Here is a 21,842-nt window from a genome sequence, read left to right as displayed (position 1 = left end):
ATTATTTTAGCGCCTGTGCTCACTTCACTGAAAACAATAATAGCCAAAATTGTTTGAATAAATGTGGAAATGTGGCACGTGCCTATACATGAACAAAAACACTTAGATAAAGAGAACATTATAACCTCCTTCTTTTTTCATCGGTTAGAAAAAAAAAATAGCCTAAAAAAATAAAAAAATAAGATAAGAGGTATATATATGCTATACATATATACATGATCAGAATACACTTAAGCTATATGGAGTAAAACTTTTGTATAATACAGAAAAGAGGGGTAGAGAGGCTTGTTGTTGAACGGTCGCACGCTGCCACACAGGTAAGGGTGTTTTTGGTGGGGATATTTCAAGGGTGAGTCGGTAAGCCAAACCATGATTAACCTAATACAAAGACTTATGTACCTGGACGAACCGTTTCATTTCGAAGTTGCTTCTGTACAGCAAACATATAAAAAATATACGAAAAAAACAATCAAAACGATCTGATCATTCAAGTTTTAAGTATACTATTTTGTGTGTCGCATAACAAGTCTACAGGTAGCTTAAGCAACGTGCTCAGAGAGTCGTGCGTCCACCAAGACGATTCACTTCACCTTCAGACGTTGTTTAAGAAGGTCACATACATTTTATAAAAATAATATAATATCGATTGCGCGAGTGTTGTATCAAGTGTGTCTTTCGTTCGTGTGTTCAACCATCAAAAAAAAAAAAAACAGTCGATGGCCGCAGTAGTTCAATCGTTACAACAACATCCAAGTATGACTTTAGGAAATGAAGCGAATAAAATGCAGCAATATAAAGCGACGAATAATTGTGTAATTGTTACAACAAATTACAATAATCATATGCAACAAAAGAGTGTTATCACTACAACCGCCGGGAAACGTCCATTAGCTGCCGCAACGAATATCGAACGAACATCGGTTGTTGTTAATAATAATTCGTTAAATATCTCAAATAATAATGATATGTTACGCTGTAAACGGAAAATTAATTTTCATATGCCGTACGGAACACCTGGAACACATCATCAGCCTGCATCGGTTGCACGACGTAATGCAAGAGAACGCAATCGTGTGAAACAAGTAAATAACGGTTTTGCAACGTTACGACAACATATCCCTGCATCAGTAGCTGCAGCTTTATCCTCGTCGTCATCGTCTGGTTCACAGAATGGACGTGGTGCTAGTAAAAAATTGAGTAAAGTTGAAACTTTACGAATGGCTGTAGAATATATTCGATCGTTACAAGCAATGATTCAACAACATGAATCAGAAATGACGGGGTCACATTCGTCAATGAATACAGTTGAACAAAATGAATATTACGAAGTTGCAAGTCCACAATCATCCAAAAATAATATTTTAACGACACCACCTTGTTCAGAATCCTCATCATCACCCACACCATCATATAGCTCCGAAAGCTCGTTATCCACCCCGGCTGTTGCGTACACACAATTAAATGTATATCATCCGGAAAGTTATGAAAATTATGAACCAATGAGTCCAGAGGATGAAGAATTATTAGACGTTATTTCATGGTGGCAACAACAATAACGTTCCATTCTTTTCGGAAATGATATACGTACCAGTATCCTATTCTCATGGTAAGTTACTTATACAAAAATTTTGTGTGAACTCCAAATAACCGCCATATACAGACTATAGTTCTGTGTAAGGGATTGTTTGGCCGTTTTCACTAGCTTATTTTTTATACATTCATTTAAACAAAAAATTCAAACGTATTTATTGTTTATATATATTTACTACCAGGACATGAGCACGCGTCAACGACCAATCAGAATAGATATTACTCGCACCACCCCCTTCACCTTTGCTTAATAACAACTATGTTTAAAAGAATTATGTTCAAAATCAGTTTCGACGAAGACAATTTAGAAAAACCGAAACTCATTCCTGCAACGAGCTTTTTCGAGTTCAATTTTTGTTTATGTTTTTGTTCTCAAAATATAGTAGTTCGACAAAAATTTACGGGTAAAAATGATATTTTAGCCTTAAGGAAGAAAATATATCAAAAATCTTGCTGGGAATTTTGAAAAATTGTTAATATGAAGGAAAATTTCTGTTATCTTATATTTGCAAGCCCTCTTTTTCAAAATATCTCATTCATACATACACATAGACTAACTGCCAAAATTGATTTTTATTTGTAATCATCATTTTGAGACCAAAACCGGTATAAATCCGGTGAAAATTGATTACATTTTTATTATAATACATAGAGGTACAAGAATATAATGCACATTTCACTTTTTGAAAAAAAATTTCTATTCATTTAAAGAAAAAAAAGGCACCATTTCGTCTACCTGAACGCAAAATTATAATTTCGTTTTATTTCACAAAACACTAAGGATTCAGTCAGACAAAACAAGATTTCTATATTCAACAAAAGAGCGATTTCTTTACAAAAGGATATTTATAATATATGTACACATATACCTATTTTATATATTCATCCTTTTTAATTCCTTGCAGTACCTAAATTGTTAATAGATGTCCCTAGTTTTTACCTTTTTTTTTAAGTTAAAGAAGACCATTAAACCATGAAAAATCCAATGATGTTTATTGAATTGTTTCAAATAAAAGACGTTATTCTACCTGGATATTTTTTTAGGATAATTCATTGTATTTGTTCTTATTTTAAAATATATATATCCAAAAAGGATCTAGGGGGATCTAAATCCTTATCCTTTTTTGTATTAATTTTATTTCCATTGTTTCAAAATCTTTATAAAAGCAACTTGGTATTGTAATATTTACAAAATTATATCATACAAAGTATCTCAAAAGTCACTCAGGTTTTGAGGGATTTGTTTTTTATAATTTTATTTCAAAATTTGAAATCTTAAGAAATTTGTAGAACCGCTAAGAGCTCGAGTATTTCTTCCGATTAGATTTATTCATTTAAATCTTCTGTTTGAAATGGATAATACTTCACGGTGGTACTATCTGAAAGGGACAGCTTAAAGTAAAAGATATTCAGGTTTACATTTTAAATTTTAGACTGAGATAGAAAATTTTTGCTCTTCGATTATTTTTATTAAGGTGCTTACATACTAGAGCGCTATTTTATTCAACGGTGTACTTTGAGACAGTAGAGTTTTCAAGTTTCTAGTTTTGAAATGTAAAAATTTAAAAGAGCCCAAAAAATGTGTAGACTGCGAAAATTCGATCTAGCTAGGTTTCATTTTTAGAAAACGTCGTTTTATCTTGGAAACTTGTAATTTCGGAAACGGTCCCATTGATTTTCATGAAATTTAGCATGTAAGGAGTTTCGGGGACAATAAATCGATCTACCTGCGTTTTGCCAAAAAAAAAATTATAACGTCAAAGCTCGGCATCCAAATGCTTCACATATAAAGCGAAAAGAAAGTATTTACATTTGTCTGTTCTCAGCTAGGACTTTTTGGAACTGAGTTTTGAGATACTCTGTATTTAAGCATGTTTGCTCTTAAATAAAATACCTATGTTACTTGTTATATTAAAAAAAAAGACATACACATTCACGCACACACGTTTATGTATAATACATGTTTCTACCACACTAGTGAGTCCCTCGTTGCAATCCAATTCCATTCATACAGCCCAGCCAGAGAGCCAAGCAAATCTTGAGAACACAGAAGAGATAAATTTAATTTCATATCCTGTGTAACATGTATATATAGTACGATAAAACTTGAATAAGAGCTCATTCGTGTTTACTTTTTTTATATATTATTCTTATTTTTAATGTAATTTTTATTAAATATATATTTCTTTTTTGTTTCAGATTTGAGATTACACAAACAAATGGCCAGTGAAAAATGAAATTAGTGCCTTCATGATGTGACAATAAACTTTTTTTGTATATTTTTTAAAAGATTTACAAAAATTGATATGAGGCAGCATTTGTGTTCATATTAAAACATAATGTTTTAATATTGACACAAAGTGAGCCTTATAGTATTAGAAGAAGGGGTATCTAATTTTTTAACATAAATTTTTAAATATAAAAATTGTTATCTAGTCAAATAAATCTATCTTATATTTTTTAGTGTAAATATTAACGTTTTTATAATATTTTATTGAAAATTATTTCATTCCATTAAATTAAATATTGTATTTATAAATGCATCTGTTTCGTTTCAAAGAATAGGATGTCTCATAAAATGTATACACTCTTATTATGGCTGTTAGAATTTATAATTCTTCTCAAGTGGATTTCAAAAAAATCAAACAAATATAGAAACCAGTTTTCACATTATTCGAAAGTTTTCACATTATTTGATCGTTGTGTTTTATACACAATTTATAATGACATGCAGTTGAAATCGAAAACTCATAGTGTTTTGCTTTAAACACGCTCACTTCATTATAGTGTATACATTTTTCTGGGACACTCTGTATTTTTGTCAACTCTCAAGCATTCCAGTTTAAATAAAAATAATTTTATAAATTTTTATGTAAAATCAATGCAAATTTTTTTATATTAAAAAGAAAACAAAATATTTTTGTGCCTTACATATTTAAATAAATTAATTATTCGTTGATACAAAAAATTTTTTATTTAAGTTATAAAAAAAAACTCGATGTACAATCGATGCCTTATTTTAAATTAGGATATTCGATCAAGTTGTATTTTTTAAAGGATCGTATTTGCCTTAATTTAAGCCTTAATCAATACAAACAATGTCAGTTAAAAATATATTTGATAAAAAAACTTTTTATATTATTTAAATAAGTTTTTGCTTTTTTTAAATAAAATTCCTTTTTATAAATTATAAAAAATTTGTTTTTTTTGTTCGTTTCCTTCCTTTTGTTAAATTTATAGGATGTTTATTCCAATTAGGGTGGTCTAAATTATAATAGCAGGATTTCATTGAATGGTAGATAACGTTCGAATAATGACAATTTCTCAATACACCAGCAGCTGGAAAAATACTTGAAGAAAAATTGAAAATTTGACAGTATGATAAATCTAAAAGAAGGGGAGATAAGCGATTTCGAATTTCCGGGGTTAAAAATTTAACATTTCGACTGAAAATTCGAGATCAGAGACCCCAAAAACCCCTTTGAACGCCATTAAAAGTCTTTATTTGAAAAAAATGGTCTTTTTGATTTTGAGAACCCCGAAAGCGGGGCGTGGGGGCGAATAAAGAAGTTTATTAATAAAAATATCTTACATTTTCGGTAACTTTAGCATTTCGACCTTTGAACGATTTTTCGATTTACTTTACGATTTAAAGGCGCCTGCTTTAAACCATACAGATTTTTTTTCAGATAATTTTCTGAAGCCAAAACAAACAAGTGAAAACAAACATTGACTGAGTTAATTTTTGAAATACCATGTATAGACAGTGTTGACGTCACGTAAGTAAAGACAGATATCCACTCTTAGATAGCCACACATTCATAACTGATATTCCCATATAATACATACTATAAAATTTGCACCTGCGTGGGTAAACAGTGATGTTTACAAAAAAATATTTCAAACAAAAGTTGTTAATTTTTTTATAAGAAACATTTTTTACATTTAAACTTGTGTTCTATCTCTAACGGATTACAAGATGGGTCCTACGGATCCAGGACCCAATTGACTTATGTTGCTCATTTACGAACTTAGCCTCAGCTTGATATCTCTTTTCGTTTTTGAGTAATCATGTCCACAGACAGACGGACAGACGGGCGGACAAACGGATATGGACTAATTAGGAGATTTTATGAACCTATACCAAAATTTTGTTCGTAGCATCAATATTTTTAAGCTTTACAAACTTGGTACTAAACTCAAAATACTATAATATATTTCATATATACATGGTATAAAAACTGCAAATCAATTTACCCAGCAAACAATGTTTTCTTAAGAATCAATAATTTTGGGTTCATTTATCGTACTAAAAATAACTATACACAGGACATTTTCAAATTTTATTTCGTTATTTACAGTTTTTAATTTTTGGAATTCGTTTATCATCTATTATATAAGTTGTGTTGTATTACGTAAGGAAGAAACTCGAATCGATGCTTGAAAATCTTCATTCGATATGTCTGGATTATTACCGTAGAAATAAATGTATTTTTCTGTACTGGTCATCATAAATCCATTATCTGAGAAGATACCAGTAGTAATGTTGGTTTGTAGCCAAACAAATGGTGCAAACGAATTAGTCCTTAAAAGTAGTTGAAAATCAGGACCTTGCTTTTTTATTACCGTACACTAAAAAATAAATTTTTATAATTAATATCCAAATAAAACATTTTTGTAAATACAGTAGAGCTTTGATAATCGAAATATAATTGGAAACGTTCAGTAATCGAAACACTCGTCCTTCCGCTTTTTCCACATCCCCCCGTTTTAATAACTTAAAAAGATATTGTTTGTTTGTATATGCATCCAATATGACATACTTTCTAATAAGACTAGTTCACAAGTGCTTTTTTGTTCCATTTTTTTGTTCAATTATGAAGGTATCATTCATTTAAATAATACAATTGTTATAAACAATAGGGTACTTTCGGCAGTGAAAAATAAATTATGAAATTTGATAAAAATTAGAATTTATGTAGAAATATACGTAATATTCTAATTTTGAGTCATAAAAGCACATTATTGTTTTAATATATTAAAATTAAAAGTCGAAATTTTTAATCTGCATAACACGTGACCTAAAACACGAGCCGCCATGATGTGACATTATATAGGCAAAAATAATTTGCATTAATTACTAATTTATTGATGGCTTTCATGATAATTGTATGTTTTGTTACCATCAACTTTATTTATGCATATAATAATTACATACACAACTGTTGTTTTTGCCAATATTCCGTCACCAAAATGGCTGACAGCGTTTTTGCTAGGATAAAAAAGGTTTAAAATTTAATTAAATTTAATGGCAAGAAAGTGTGTTTATTTTGCCGAAATATATTTTTTGTGGCTTTTAGTTAGGAAAATCGACATTTTGAAGTACTTTTTCAAACATAGTAGAATACCCTATTTAGTGATATTCGAATGATGCCTTACTCATAATTTTCCGAGACTGCTAAAAAAAGTTGAGCAAAAAACTTGTTTGGCTAGATATTTCTTAAAACACAATAGCATCACAATAGCACGTGGTTAATGCTGTGTATACAGTCTCGCTTAAATTTATTTATAATAAATTTTTCCATATAATCCCAGTAATGAGAACATGTATGAATTTTTATTGAGTTCTGATTATCTAGACTCTATTGTAATATGGAATACAAACCGTTGTATGTGGTTCATTTGTCACTTTTTTAAAGTTACCAGTAAGAACATAATTATCCATACTATGCTGATCTGATCCGTCGTCCCAGGCAAGTTTCAATATTATAATTGTTTCAGATAAATCAGTTTTTCCTAATAAAGGTTTTAATGCATTTTGATAGTAAATTAAAGACTTTTGTGGAATCTATAAAACAAATATAGTTTAATAATATCGAAAAATCTTTTATACAGAATGGTTCAAAAACGTGTTCTACCACATATATCATTAAGTATTTTTTAATATTTTTGAAAATGCATATTAAATACAGATGTAAACAAATGTTTCTTTTAAGGATGTACGAGGATCAAGGCAATTTTAATTAAAAAACTTTATTTTTTTATATGAAATTGGACTAAGTCTTAATCAATTCTGCAAGCATTAGAGGGAGGGGTCTAAAGTCTACATCAATTCTGCAATTTAGACTAAAGCTAAATCTATTCTTAGAATTTTAGTGGGAGTTGCCCGATTATTTAAATGGGAAGAGTACGATAACTGTGGCGCCACGATTTGACGATGGAATATAATTAAACATAGTAAAACAAATCGAAATTGGAGAGTACCAATTTTCGAGTTTCGGCTTAGTTTTCGAGTAATCGAAGCCTAAAGTGAAATTTGGAATCATATATTACGAGGCCATTTTTTGAATTTTTTTGTAGAATTTCTATGTTCCCTTGGAAACCAAAATTCATGCCAAAAACATCAAAATAGACGATACGAATATAAAATACTTTAGATTTCCATTTATACCTCAACTGTCACAAAAAGTTGAGCGAAGTTTGTCGGGTACGGGATCGAAACTGGTATTATACAACTTGAAAACAATAAAAAGTGTTCTGTTCACCAAACAAAAAGACCAAACTGAAAAGGACAAAAAATCGCATGACATTTATAAAATTCTTTGTTCATGTGAAAGATGCTACATTGGTCAAACGGCCCAAGTATCTTAAAAAAAGAGTGAAACAACATTTGAACGATTGTGCCCCAAATAAGCGGGACAAAGAACCTAAAACAGCCCTAGCTGCACATCAAAGAGAAACATAAGTGAAATGCTTCATATAGCAATGAACAAAAAATACAGTGAATTTTAGAATGGACACGAACAATCTAAGCACAATTTATTTAAACCTCTTGAATGAGTATACAGGAGTGCATAACATATAAATAATAAGAACTTAATACGACCACATCTTGGTGCAATGGATAGATCACTATATAGTAAATCTATGGATAATAGTATATCTATCATCAATATTTTCAACTTATGTTTTATGTGTTCCTGTATAATTAATTATTTGTTTTATGTTTTAACCAAAGTGTAAACAATCTTTTTAGGTAAGATTCTAAACGCTATGTTTTCACATACATAACAAAATTTTTTCTACGAAATTTTAATTTTTATTAAGTAGTGTAATTATCAAACAATAATTTATTGACTGTTTTTGGTGTAGAGCCTTAAAAAAGACCCAATTGAGGTCAAAACGTTGGCAAATAAAAAATTTTTAAATAAAATACACTTTTGTGTCCTTTATTCCCAAGAAAACAAACACTCATTAACTTTCAAGGGCAAAGACAACGTTATTAATTTAGAATAACATTTTTCAATATCTGGAGAAATTTTCAAAATATAGAAAATTGAAAATTTTGTTTAATTATTTAGCTTTCGATATTTCGAAAATCAATGTAGATTTCGAAAAATTGTATGCTTATTTTTCGTCTACAGTCATAACAAAATTCGTTGTCAAAGTTCAAAATAAGGTACAAATAATTTCAACACTAAATCTAAAATTGCCTTGGTATTTTATTGCTGTAAATATTGAACATTTCAATTCTTTCAATAACAAGTTTTCAATTCTTCCCAGAATTAATCGACCGTACTCATTTTGCTTACCAAGAAAGACGAGGGGAGAATTATATATAGTACGATTTAGATTTTTTATTAATTACATTTCATACTTATAATTACTTCCATTAGCGTAGAAATTCGGGGAAAGGGAATAATTCTTAAAAATTCGCCCGATTCTTCGTAATGATTGATGATTGACGTACTCAGTTTTAGCAAAATAGCGGGAAACGTTTTACAGTTATTAGAAGAAAAAAAACTATTTCAAAATAGAAATTTTTACAATCTAAATCTGTTTATTTTGAACCGTACTGTACGTGGTAGAACACCGTTAAGACCTTTTCAAGTCCCCCTATAACAGTTTCCCTTGTAGTTACAAAAAGGTCCCACGTCCTAACGATTTCATATTCGGCAGGATCTTTATGTTTAGGATAAGAATTATGTTAAGTAACTGTATCTATAGATCTTTACCAACATTGACACTGCCTATGAACTTGAGACCTTTTTGTAGAAATTTCTGTCAAACCTTCTTACAATAGAAACATTTTTAGTGATTGTGTTGATATCTTTAAATAATTGATATTTATGAATAATGATTGTCATTGAAGCTTCAAGTAAAGTTGGTACATCAGATGAAATAAATACTGTTAATAAACCATCGTTAAGGTTTCCTGATATTAAAATTGGTGCAAAAAAATTTTTGGCGTAATAATGTAACATTTTCCAACGACCAGCAAAATCTGAAGCAAAAAGTTATTTGATGATAAAAATTCTAGGTGGAATCTGATTACTAAATAAATCTTGTGTCTTAGTAGTAGGAAGTTGGTAGAGTGTCAAAGGACGTTGATTCACATCCAGTCAAGATGCGTTTAGTTAGTTTATTTCCAAGTTTCTAGCTTATTGAGCATGAGGAACATGGATTGAGCTGGATAATCATGGGAATAAAACATATGAAATATAGAAGAAATATTCCTAAAGTGAAATCTTACCTATACTGGACCATGATGGAGCTTGCCAGACGTCATTTAATTGCCAATATAAAGCTCCCATGGTCAACCCTGTACTGTCGTTGTAGAGTGTATTTCGCAATTGTCTGTACTTTTCAGTTTCTACTTTCATGGCAACAGCTTGGATAATCTAATGTAATTACAAAAAAAGTTCTTAAAAAATATCGTTGTTGATTTGATTTAGGAATCCGAAAACATTTTGCAAATTTCTAAAACGGCTAAAAGTGTTAAAAGTTTTATTTGCAATAAGTTGATTGTGTGTACGCTTAACGGAGTTATATTTTGTTGAGGGAGCAGTGTTGCCTGATTTTTGGAACTATGTTCCTTATCGCACGTTATCGTTCTGATTTGCTTGCTGGTTGGGAGGTAAAACCAAAAAAAGTCCAACAAAAAAAAAAAAAAAAAAACCACACCAAAAACCGACCTGTAGGAACGTAGGAAACTAAAATTTTTTTCAATCGATTCAGCTTGAAATTAATTTTGAGAAAATGTAAAAATATTTTTATAACTGTTTTATAATTTGTATTTTTGTCAATATTTTATGTTTTACCATTTAAAAAAACTGAGTTGTGAAAGTTATCAGAAGTTAAAAATAACAGAGATAATTTAAAGAAAGTAAAAATGAAATTTTTATGTTATGTCATAATTAATATCCTGATGAAACCAAACGTAATGTAAGCACATATTGAATTGACTACTAAATCAGAAGTATGTCTTTTTTAAACAAATGTAAGCACGTATTGAGTTGACTACTAAATCAAAAGTATGTCTTTTTTAAACTAATACTTAAATTATTTCATACAGTAAAAACTAAAAGTAGCTGTAAAATTAAATCAAAGAAGTATATGACTTCTAAAATTAATATCTTACATTTTCAGAAAAATACCTTTTAAATAAAAAATAAACTCTACATTTATAATGTAATAAGGTACGGAAGGAATATAGTTCCTATCGAGTGTCCCATGACATCTCCCGTTTTTTTTTTCTTTCAAAAATGACGTTCGGCCTGAAAAATGATATTTGCATCGCTGTCCAAGAATAAGTATGAATTATTTATAAAAAATAAATAAATAAATAAATATATAAATTAGTTTTGACTAACAAACAAAAATTATTTGGGTTGAAAAATTATACATTATAGCTGGAACACATATGGCTCAGTTAAGGCGCTTGGCATGAGCCCAAGAGACCCGGATTCGATTAGTGAAATGTGTGAATTTTTTTCAATTTTCTTAATCGATATAAACTTACTTGACTTCTATAAATGTAATCTTTGAATTCAATTTTTTCTGTAGGAAACTGGAAGAATATTTGTAAGTCCATAACGAGATAGTTCAATATGAAATGTTGCCTATGCTTCATAAAAGCACTATTTCTTTGTAAATCACCTGATGGATTATCTGTTGCTTCTGCTAATGTTTGATAATTTGGCAATGATTGAAGTCCATACTCAGATGAGAATCTTAAATTTGGATATGAGGACGGTGACCAAGCGTTTGAATAGTAATTGTAAACATGAACTGAAAAGTATTAAATTTATACTCAAAATGTAAATTAAATCATTGATTCTTAAGTCATCTGGCCAGCTAGAGCCATGAATTGTCCATAATTTGTGGATAGTAGTCTAAAATGGCTGATCAAATCATTCTTATTGAATGTTTAAAAAAAATACTTTTACAAAATAGAAATCCTTACAGTCATATCCGACTTCATAAAAAATGAAATGGCTTAATTTAACTTTGAAAATTGTTCGAAGATATGGTTAAAAATCTTATATTAAAGGGCGCAAGATCTTTAGACTAAGATATATCTTTTTGAAATTACCATCGCCATAAAGTACACTGCCAGGATTCTGTGCTATGTATCCCTCTGATTCACTCATTCTACCATTTCCAGGACTTGAAACTACAAATGGTCTCATGCCATCTAATTGTTCAACTTTAGTTTTAATAACATCTGCATATAATTTGACATAATCTTCTTTGAAAAGACTAAAATTAGAGGCGGTTGAATACCAATTATTTCTGAGTGCAATTTCATTTTCATTATTACCAGCCCAAATTGCAATACTTGGATGGTATTGAAGTCTGATAATTTGTTGTTCGATTTCTTTTTCCACATTTCTAAAAGCAAAACGAATTACAGACATCCAAGGTGAAAATTAAGTTTGTTGTTAGAGAAGAAGCGAAAAATGACTGAGCGGGGTCTTTCATAATCCTCGTAATACTTTGATGAAGAAAGTAGATGAAGGGGTTTTAAGGAAAATGAAATACTAAAAGTTCGTTTAATTAAAATAACTGTGAGGCCCTTGCGTAGGAATCACCCAAAGAGGGGGGGGGTCAAACTTTTGTTCGAGGCCGTGTTAGGCCATAAAGTCAATAAAAACAACTTCTCTTTTCGAGTATGAGAACATTTTATTACGTCAAAATGTGATATTCAGTCACTAATTTTCAAAAAATTAATTCTGCGAGGTACAGAAAGCTTTTCCAAAACTTTTTGCGCATCGACCTCTACACCGCGATGTATATTGAGCGAGGTTAAGCCGTTTAGTCGATTTTAAGACATTTTCGATCTAAGGTATGTTTTGAGACGACTCATAGTTGAAAAGGAGCATCCATTCGTCGTTGTTGTCGCAATTAAAACTGGCAGAATGCGAAGCATTTGGTAGACATTTCGAAACTCATCTTCATAGCAAATATCGAGTGAATTTTTAACGTCCTGCCCGGCAATGAGTTTTCGCAAAAGGTTAACTGCGACGACCCAAATGTCGCAAAAAGCATTGTGCAAAATTGAAGAACATATTTCATTTTGTTATGACAGAGACAGACAAAATTTGATAAAATATTGCGATGATTCAAAAAATCGATTCTGTAAATGAGTCAGAAACAAATTGATGTATGCAGATTGTGATCCGGGAATAATGTACAAAGAATCAGTTTGTTCGATTTTTAAAATTCTCTTTAATTTTAAACGGGTTGGGGGAGGGGGTTACATCGACCACCCACCTTCCGTGCGCAGAGACCTGGTAACAACTGTTCATAAGTAAGTCTGTGTTCTGAGTGAATTCAAAAATTGTTATTAATAATAATAAAACTTACTTTAAAAATGAATCGCTAGCAGGATACATTGAACAGGCAAACATAAAATCTTGCCAAATTAGTATACCCAGCTCATCAGCAACAGAATAAAAGTAATCCGACTCATACAAGCCACCACCCCAAACTCGTAACATATTCATGTTGGCAATTTTTGCATCCATTAACAGTCGCCGTATTCTTTTTTCTCCATCTTCTGAAAGTGTTGCTTCAGGTAATATATTCGAAGGAATCCAATTTGACCCCTTCATAAATATTGGTATATCGTTTATTTTAAAATAAAATGTTAACCCTTCATAATTCACTGCAAAATGGTTTTTGTGGTTATACAAATTTTGAAAATATTATATGTTTAAAGAAAATATTACCAAGAGGATTTTCAATTAATTTTATTGTTCGGAATCCAACTTTTATAGATTTGGAAACATGTTCAGAGCTGTTAAAAGATACAGTTAAATCATACATGGGTTGTAATCCGTAACCATTCGGCCACCATAATTCCACAAAATTCTGTAGAACAAATAAAAAAATTTTTTTTTATGTTGTTTGAAGTCGTTTCTGTTTTGACTGTGGCCAGTGACGGATTTAGGCTTGCTGCCGCCCTAGGCCCCGTTCGATGCGCCGCCCTTTTTGATAGAATGCATTTCATTAATTTTGATCCAGTTTTTTATTTTAAAGTAACTTAATTTATTGAAGTATAATTTTTTTAATATTACTGATAATCAAGACAGAAAAATATATATATAATATATATATATATATATATATATATATATATATATATATATATATATATATATATATATATATATATATATATATATAAACTTTAGATAAATAATTAATTCATATTTCTATCGAGATAGATAAATAATTCATATTTCTTTTAATATTAATCAATTTGAAAATATCTTTTTCCTGGCTCTGGTCCGTGCAAAAACGTCAATTATGTCGTCGTAATTAATTTCTTGAAAGATTGAGAAGAAGATTAATGAATTGGATTATAATATTTTCTATCGAAATTTTTTTATAAAAACTATTCTGAACCAATTTTTATAATTGATTGTCTTTACTTTTTTGAGACTCTAAAATTTTGGCATTTCATAAATTTTGCCGCCCTAGGCCCGGGTCTCACGGGCCTAGGCCTAAATCCATCACTGACTATGTCTAAATACAAATAGACTCGTGTTTATTTTATTTCGAAGTAGAATAAGTACTTGAATTGAACTTACATCAGGTACAATTAAATGTTGTGTAATAGCAATTCTTCCACTTTTTGGCATTTCATAATTGTCGATATTCGTTTCATTTACAATAAATCTAGTTTTATTCTTATAATGAAACAAGTTGGACACCAATGAACCAGAAATCATATTTTTGGGTATACTTTCTAAATGTACTATCAATTTTACGTCCCAACGTTTCATCTCATACAGTCTATCCATGTGAACTTCAATATCTCTCATCATCACTACATCGTAAGTTTCAAGAATGGGCATTTTCCTGTAACCGAAAACAAAATAAATTATTATGCATAAGGATAAGCACGAAAGTAGTACTTTCTGTGCAGTTTCAGATTAAGGCATCTCATTCAAATCAAATTTATTTAAGAAGGAAAGGTCTTAGATTGTATTCAGCGGACTGCATTCTCAGTAATGTCTCTTGCAACTCTTGTTACAATCTCTGCAGTCATCATTGTTTCCTAAACAAACAGAAACTTTTCTTTTAATTGCGGTTTGTTTATGCTTTCACATCCTTCCGTAAAGATTTCTTAACAGATTCTTTACTCTAGAGATTGGACAAATTCTTATTTCGAGAACTGCTCGTAATAAAAGATAGTCAATCTGCTCTATCAAGTCACCGAATATTTCTCAGCTCAGAAGGGTTTAATGTTTCAATTTTAAGATAATTTAGATTTAGGGATGTTTTGGATCGGAAATTTTTAAAGGAGAGAAATAACTTTCTTGAGAAAAATAGGCAGCCTAAAAAATAATCTAGTCTCTTTATTAAACAAGGAAAATGTACGGACGCTGGAAGTAAGTTACCCTCCGCTGGATACTACAACATGGGTTTAAGCCAATTTACTGTTGAATTTATGGAATTTTTTCATTTTCCAATTTCTTGGGTCAATGGGTACGCTCAAGAGATGGATACGCTAATGCAATGTAATCAGGCTATGTGGATTGAATCCGCTACAAAACTATTCGCGAATATACTGATATATGATATAAAATTTAAAAAAAAGTCTACCATATTCCAGAGCTTGGAAAAGCAGGTCCCCAATCCCAACTGAATGATGCTTGTTGTTTTCTAATATGATTAACATGGCATTCACCATTATATTTCGCTGGTGTGCATAAAGGTTGTACGGGAACTCCACCTCGACGATTTGTTTCTACTTCAAATTCTTTATTTGCTATTTCAATTGGCGAGTGAATATAAACTGAAATGTTATTAATTCCAATCTGAAATATATTTGAATTAAAAAAAGTGACAAAATTTAGTATGAACCAGTTGTGGATTCTTAAGCTATTTGTAAACTGAGCATTAAGTCGCGATAGATTATAACATGACATATGATTTTATTGTTTCTTTTATTTACACTATATGTAAGAAAAAAGGGCATACAAATTTCAAATTTGTCATTGTCCCCTTTGTTTTTTTACTCTTTGTAAATGCGCTTTGGGCCTTCTTCAGATACCCTATTTCGAGGGCAACGTGAAATGAAAGGTGTTTCTTTTAGTTTTTTTAATCTATAATGTATTTTTGTACAATTTGCACTTTTAAAAATTGATTAGTATCTAGATTAATTACATAGAATATCATCAAACTTTCCTAATTCTCAAATAAGGTAAGCAAAGCAGTGCCCAGTTTATCAATTGTTTTCGTACCTGCAATAAATCTTTTACACTATATCGATATCGGCGAAACATGTTTTTCGTATATCCAATTTCTTTTCCATTTAAGGTAATCGTTGCAAATGTATCTATTCCATTGAATAGTAAAAAGATCGCTTTTCTTGCAAGCATTTCTCCAGAAACTTAAAAATATCGAACATTATTAAAGATTTTACGAGTAATAAATATCGTATTACCAAAAAAATTTGTAAAATAATTCCAATTTTCTTTCGCTATCCATCTTGTTTCAATATCGTTGTAGTTTTTGTAGATGTTTCCAATAATACCGGCTTTCATTAAATCGGAATATATTCCACCGGGAACATCGCAAAAAACATTAATAGCTAAAAATAAAAAAATTTTGATTCGCACAGATCAATTTTGGTTGTGGTGGAAGATATTTTCTTGACTGACTACCTTATATGTGATCTTAATTATGAATATGTGCATAAAATTTGTGCTTGTTTCTTCGATTATAACAACTCAAAACATGTAAGAAATTTTTACTCGATATCTCAAAAACTGTTCACTTTATCTTTAAATGAACCTAATGTTTATATTGGTTGGGATGAAATTTCCTATTGCGCCAAGTTTATCAGATTCAAAAATAAAAAATTATCTCGATTTTTTCAAAGGGATGAAAAAAAAAAAATTGTAAACAATTGGAAAAATTTTATGCCTCCGATTTGGATAAAAAAAGACCAAAAGATTATTTTTTAATTTATGCTCCAGAAAATACAAGACTTGTATATTTTTGACGATTGAGCGAGTAGTACCTGAAATATCAACTAAAATCGTACTAGTGGGATGATACCTTCAGGCAATTTCTTATCCTATCATTTTGTCGTCGCCATTAAATGATTATTTTCAAGACATTACCAGAACCCCTTCGAAAGAAAAGTTTTTCGTATAAGAATTTATCAAAAACTAGTGACTTTTTTTTGCATGAATCCGATTTTTGTTTTTTCGGTACAAAATCACGTTATACACCAAGTTTCTTCTTTTCTTCTTTAATGTCTTTAATTTGGATCAAAATTATTTTTTTAAGTAATTTTTAATCAGAAAATTCAGAAATCGGGTCACTTTGACGATTGAGCGAACAGTTCAATAGTTCAGTTTCTCAGATATCGATGAAAATTGCATGCGAGTGACCAGGAACCCTTTCTTCAGTGAGTACCTCAGAATTCAATCAAATTTTCGGTAATTTTCCATTAAATTTTGAGTAATTAAAGAGATACTGTTTAGAATGAAAAAGCAAGCAATTAATGAAAATTGAAAATTTTATTTTGTTTATATACTTGACTTCATGTTCATGAGCACCAATGTCATGTTGGTTGCATATGGTAGGATAGTTAAACATGTTTAAACTTGATAAAAGATTAGAGAGAGATCAAAATGGAATTACTGCAACACATTTTTTACTGAATTTTTTTTATAACCACATAGCTAGCTGTCTTTAATCATTTAGGACCACTCATTTCAAATAAAACAAAAATTTTATTTATACGAAATTTTAAAAAATTTATTTTAATTATTAATTTTATTAAAATTTTTTATTCTTGAGGAAAATTCCACCAGTATATGTAAGCAAACTTTCAATGATTTTAGGACATGCCATATAAGAAAAAGTAAGAACATTACGACTTCCTCTTACCCAAAATGATAAGACGCAATAATTTTTTCAAAACTTTTGTTAAATATTAAATTTAAAAGACTCAATTATTTTTAAAAGTACCTATATTATTATTAAAAAATTAGAAAATTAAGGCTCATTTATTGTCCACGGGTTCCGTATTCGTGTTTCTTCTACATCATTTAAAATTGGTAGCTCAGTTTCATATTTGTTTCAAGCAATCCTAGTACGCGGGGAATTCACCGAACATCGGTAGGGGAGCGGAGGCTAATACCGTACAGCGGCTAATTCCGTACATCACTGTTTATCCTGAAGGAATTGAGCTGCGTGCGTTTTCTTGGTGTCAATCATTAGCGCAGTAGTGTTAGTGTAGCCTCTTAAGTTACTGTGTTATTAAGGGTAATAATTTTGGTATAAATAGATGTTATGTGATTTAGCGCTCGTTTTTACAACTTTTAAACATCAAAAATAAGGTGTAAGTACCTATTTTTATTAAATTTTATAATGAAATTATTATATTTCGGACTATAAATATCTTTATAATAAGATTTTGATCAAAGAATCCCTTTATTGAATTTTTTTTAGGTAAATACTCATTCTTGAAATTTGAATTCGGTTTCGGGAATTTCCGTACACTGTACGGTATTACCCGCAATGAAGCATTACATGAAATTATTTCTCCAAAAGCAGCAGTAAATGCAGAATCAGAGATATCACATGAACTCATTTCACCAGTAGAAGCAGTAAATTTAGAATCAGAAATATCAGGAGTTCATGAATTGTGTGTAATATGTAATGAATTTGGTAAGGATGTAGAATTATGGTACAGATGTGTGTCATGTGACAAATGGGCACATGCTTTGTGTAGTGGCGCAAATTCTGCGGACGATTATATCTGTGTATTTTGTGAATAAGCAAAAGATTACCCACAGTTAATTAAAAAATACCTTTTCAGGCTTTTTAGGTTCTTCAAATTATGTACGGAATTAGACGCAAGTCTCGGGTAATTCCGTACAAATAACTTTATAGAATATTTTGATTTTGACACTGTCATATTAGACACTGTCAATTATGGATTATTTATATAAAACTAGACTAAATTTATGATGGCTTGATACATAAAGCATTGTATTCTATTAAATAGGTTCGAAGAAATACACGTTTAAAGTTAGGTGTACGGCATTACCCTCCGCTCCCCTATACAAACCAAAATCTACACTTAGTAGTGAAAAGTCAATTCTCGGAAAACTTTTTTTTAGTAGGTTAGGTTAGGTTATAATGGCTGTCCACGAAGAACACATGTGCGTTACCACCTTTCCGCTGATAATTTCATTTATCAGCTCCTCAATTTCAGAGGTTGAGTGCACCTCCTTCATGCATGTACAATGCACTACACCAGCCCATCACAACTATTAATTTAATTAATTTTGTTGCGCCGGCGGAAATCGAACCCGCTACCCTAAGCATTCCGCGGACGGAATTGGTTACGCCTTAACCAACTGATCTAATATATAGCAAATAATCTATATTTGTGCGAAAAATATGAGTTAAATTTAAAAAAAAAAATAAACTAACGTTGATTATTTTAAATTTGTTTTCAAGTTTCTTGTTAGAAATTAATGAAATAATCATTGATGTCCGTCTCCTTGATTAGTTGCTTCACAATTAATAAATTTGATGATCAAGAAAGACAGTGGTAATTTTTTATTTAGATAATAACATTTAACGGAAAAATGATTCAAAGAAATGTGCAATATTTACATTTCAAATAAGAAAAACTACGTTTTGGTCTTCTTAGTGAATGTTCATTTAATAATGACCTTTAAAAAAGGAAGGCTCTTTATTCCATGTTTTTCCTAGGTGATCTCTATAACTTTGATTCATATTTTATATAGATTTTTAACTCCAGAAAAAGAGAGGTGCTATTATTTTCACCGATATGTGTGCTTGTGTGTCTATCGGCATCGTAGCTCCTAAACGGATGAACCGATTTTGTTTTTTTGAAGTGAAAACTTCTTTTGGCACGTTCAGCACTTTTTGATAATCAAAAATCATGGAACTCGTGTCATCGCGTGTTTGTTAAACGGATTCGGTCCCTACAAAGGGAAGTTCCACACCAAAAAATTAAAAGCCATGAAATAAATGGTGTAAACGCATATAAACAATATATTACATTACATTTTACTATTCAAATGTATTTTTTTGTACTCCCACCATATTTATCTAGAATTGTGAACAGCTATTTGAATAGTATTTAGGTATTATTTATTATTTTCAGGTTTTCATTGTGACTCCAGCTAGGCCGAGGGCTAGACCAAAGTCCCCATGATTAACTATCTTTTTTTTTGATTTCAAAGGTAATTTAATGGTGAGTGTTCTTAACTATGTTTCAAGTTTAATTTTTTAGAATTCAAAATTGATCCAAGTTTAAATAAAAGGTGTAAATAAAAAGGTTATTTATTGGAGAGTGTTCTCAGCTATGTTTCAAAAGTGAGATTAGAGTTCTGTACCCGAAACATTTGTCGGAGGTTTTTAAAATTTTCTAAATTTTCCTTGTCATCATACAAATTACCTATAAACTCCAAGAGTAGTACTTGCTGTAAACGAAGTAGTGCAGCTTCGTCGCGCGTAAATTCGCCGGTGTAGAGAATATTTAAAAACCTAATGATCGTATTTCTATGCGGTTTTCATCAACCAAATGAACTACTCTTCAGGAAGAATTTTACGGATTATGAATAGGGATAATTTTAAATATAAAATCATCTATTAAGAAGTTGGGCTACAGCTCCCCAAAAAATGACGTAGAATTTTCGAGAACCAAGAAGCATCGAGCCCTTGCAGCTTAATTCTAACATTAAGATAGAGAAAAAAAAGAGAAAATATCGATTGCCACAAGGACACAACTAATACGTAAATGCACGTACGTAAATGCACTATATACCCTGTTTTATATTTTCAAAGTTTTTTTTTTCAGATCGGTTTTTCTAAACTTATTTATTTAATTATTTATACGGTAATTAAATTAACATGTAGTTATTCTTCAATTCTATTATAAATTAAAAACTATTAAAAATTAATTTATACTTAAATTTAAAAACTAGAAAAAAAAACAATTCAACTTACAATGATCATCGTTTGTAACATTCCAAGTGCCTTGTAATGAATGAACTAATGATGTTTCTTGTCCCCGGCCATCATTACCCATTGACGAAACGGTTTGTATTTTACCCGCTTCACCAATAAATGGTTTATTTAACAACAATGATAACAATAATATAATAAAAAAATACATCACAATTAAAATAAATTTAATGAAATTGTTTTAAATTAAATAATAATTGATTATTAAACACACACTTCGATGTAATGTTTTAAATATTTATTATAAAAATATTTATTTGTCATTTTTGTATATCAAAAATTATTATCAATCACATAATTATTGATAAAGGCAATTGAATGAATATGAAGCTAAAGCCATTATTGATAAAAGAGTGTTATTGTGAATTTATTCAAATTAGTATATAATGTTTTGTGTGATGTTATATAGAGCCTGACCGTTCACTTCATATAGTTGACACATTTGACAAACTGAAAAATTATTTTATTTAATCATTTTACATTCTAAATAAATTACAAACTTAATTTTTATTATGTATGTACAAGGTGGTCTAAGAATTTCGGGTCAAACAAAAACTAAAAGCGTTAGTAAATGAAAATTTTCATTGTTTTCATGCTGTCAAAATACAGCAAATTTTATTTTTAAGGTAGTGCAATTGTTATAATCAAGTCCATAAAAACATAGGTACTCTTATATTCGTGCACTAGTTGTGACAACCGTGAACAATACTAAGACATCATATCTATAAATATACTATGCAAATAAGTAGTTTTTTGTGTCCATCATTTTAACAATATGGGCAAAAACTTGGTATCAAAAAATTTGTCATAAATTAAGGTTTCAATTCGTTGTTTCGGAAAAAATGGTAATTCTTATTCCACAGACGATGAACATTTTGTTTATTAAATAAATAATTCTATGAAAAGTTAGTTCTCAATTGCCTTAGATACTTAAA

General features: G+C 30.1%; 2 protein-coding genes across 2 annotated transcripts; one reads left to right on the top strand and one right to left on the bottom strand.

The window, feature by feature from the left end:
- Positions 1 to 437: 437 nt before the first annotated feature.
- On the top strand, positions 438 to 3,845 carry LOC123292121 (achaete-scute homolog 1a-like). Its single transcript, XM_044872675.1, has 2 exons — positions 438 to 1,606; positions 3,790 to 3,845. The coding sequence occupies exon 1, from the start codon at positions 717 to 719 to the stop codon at positions 1,554 to 1,556; it is 840 nt and encodes a 279-aa protein (XP_044728610.1). The 5' UTR covers positions 438 to 716; the 3' UTR covers positions 1,557 to 1,606; positions 3,790 to 3,845.
- Positions 3,846 to 5,926: 2,081 nt separating this feature from the next.
- LOC123293401 (beta-mannosidase-like) lies at positions 5,927 to 21,078 on the bottom strand. The gene is made up of 13 exons (XM_044874212.1): positions 20,890 to 21,078; positions 16,331 to 16,477; positions 16,128 to 16,276; positions 15,487 to 15,701; positions 14,469 to 14,739; positions 13,605 to 13,746; positions 13,240 to 13,540; positions 11,966 to 12,264; positions 11,393 to 11,661; positions 10,124 to 10,271; positions 9,669 to 9,874; positions 7,256 to 7,438; positions 5,927 to 6,222 (listed from the first exon to the last, which is right to left on the bottom strand). Exons 1-13 carry the CDS (start codon positions 21,056 to 21,058, stop codon positions 5,983 to 5,985), a joined length of 2,739 nt encoding a protein of 912 aa, XP_044730147.1. The 5' UTR covers positions 21,059 to 21,078; the 3' UTR covers positions 5,927 to 5,982.
- Positions 21,079 to 21,842: the final 764 nt, after the last annotated feature.

The sequence above is a fragment of the Chrysoperla carnea genome, chromosome 2 (genome assembly GCF_905475395.1).
Source record: "Chrysoperla carnea chromosome 2, inChrCarn1.1, whole genome shotgun sequence".
Lineage (NCBI taxonomy): Eukaryota > Metazoa > Arthropoda > Insecta > Neuroptera > Chrysopidae > Chrysoperla > Chrysoperla carnea.
The sequence above is the reverse complement of the archived record's forward strand: the minus strand, read 5'-3'. Positions and strand labels throughout refer to the sequence as shown.

Coding starts and splice junctions, on each gene's coding strand:
- LOC123292121 (XM_044872675.1), top strand. CDS start 717: ATGGCCGCAGTAGTTCAATCGTTACAACAACATCCAAGTATGACTTTA.
- LOC123293401 (XM_044874212.1), bottom strand. CDS start 21,058: ATGTATTTTTTTATTATATTATTGTTATCATTGTTGTTAAATAAACCA. Junction 13,747..14,468: donor AACATTTAATTGTACCTGAT/GTAAGTTCAATT, acceptor TTTGTTCTACAG/AATTTTGTGGAATTATGGTG. Junction 10,272..11,392: donor ATTACATTTATAGAAGTCAA/GTAAGTTTATAT, acceptor TAATTACATTAG/ATTATCCAAGCTGTTGCCAT.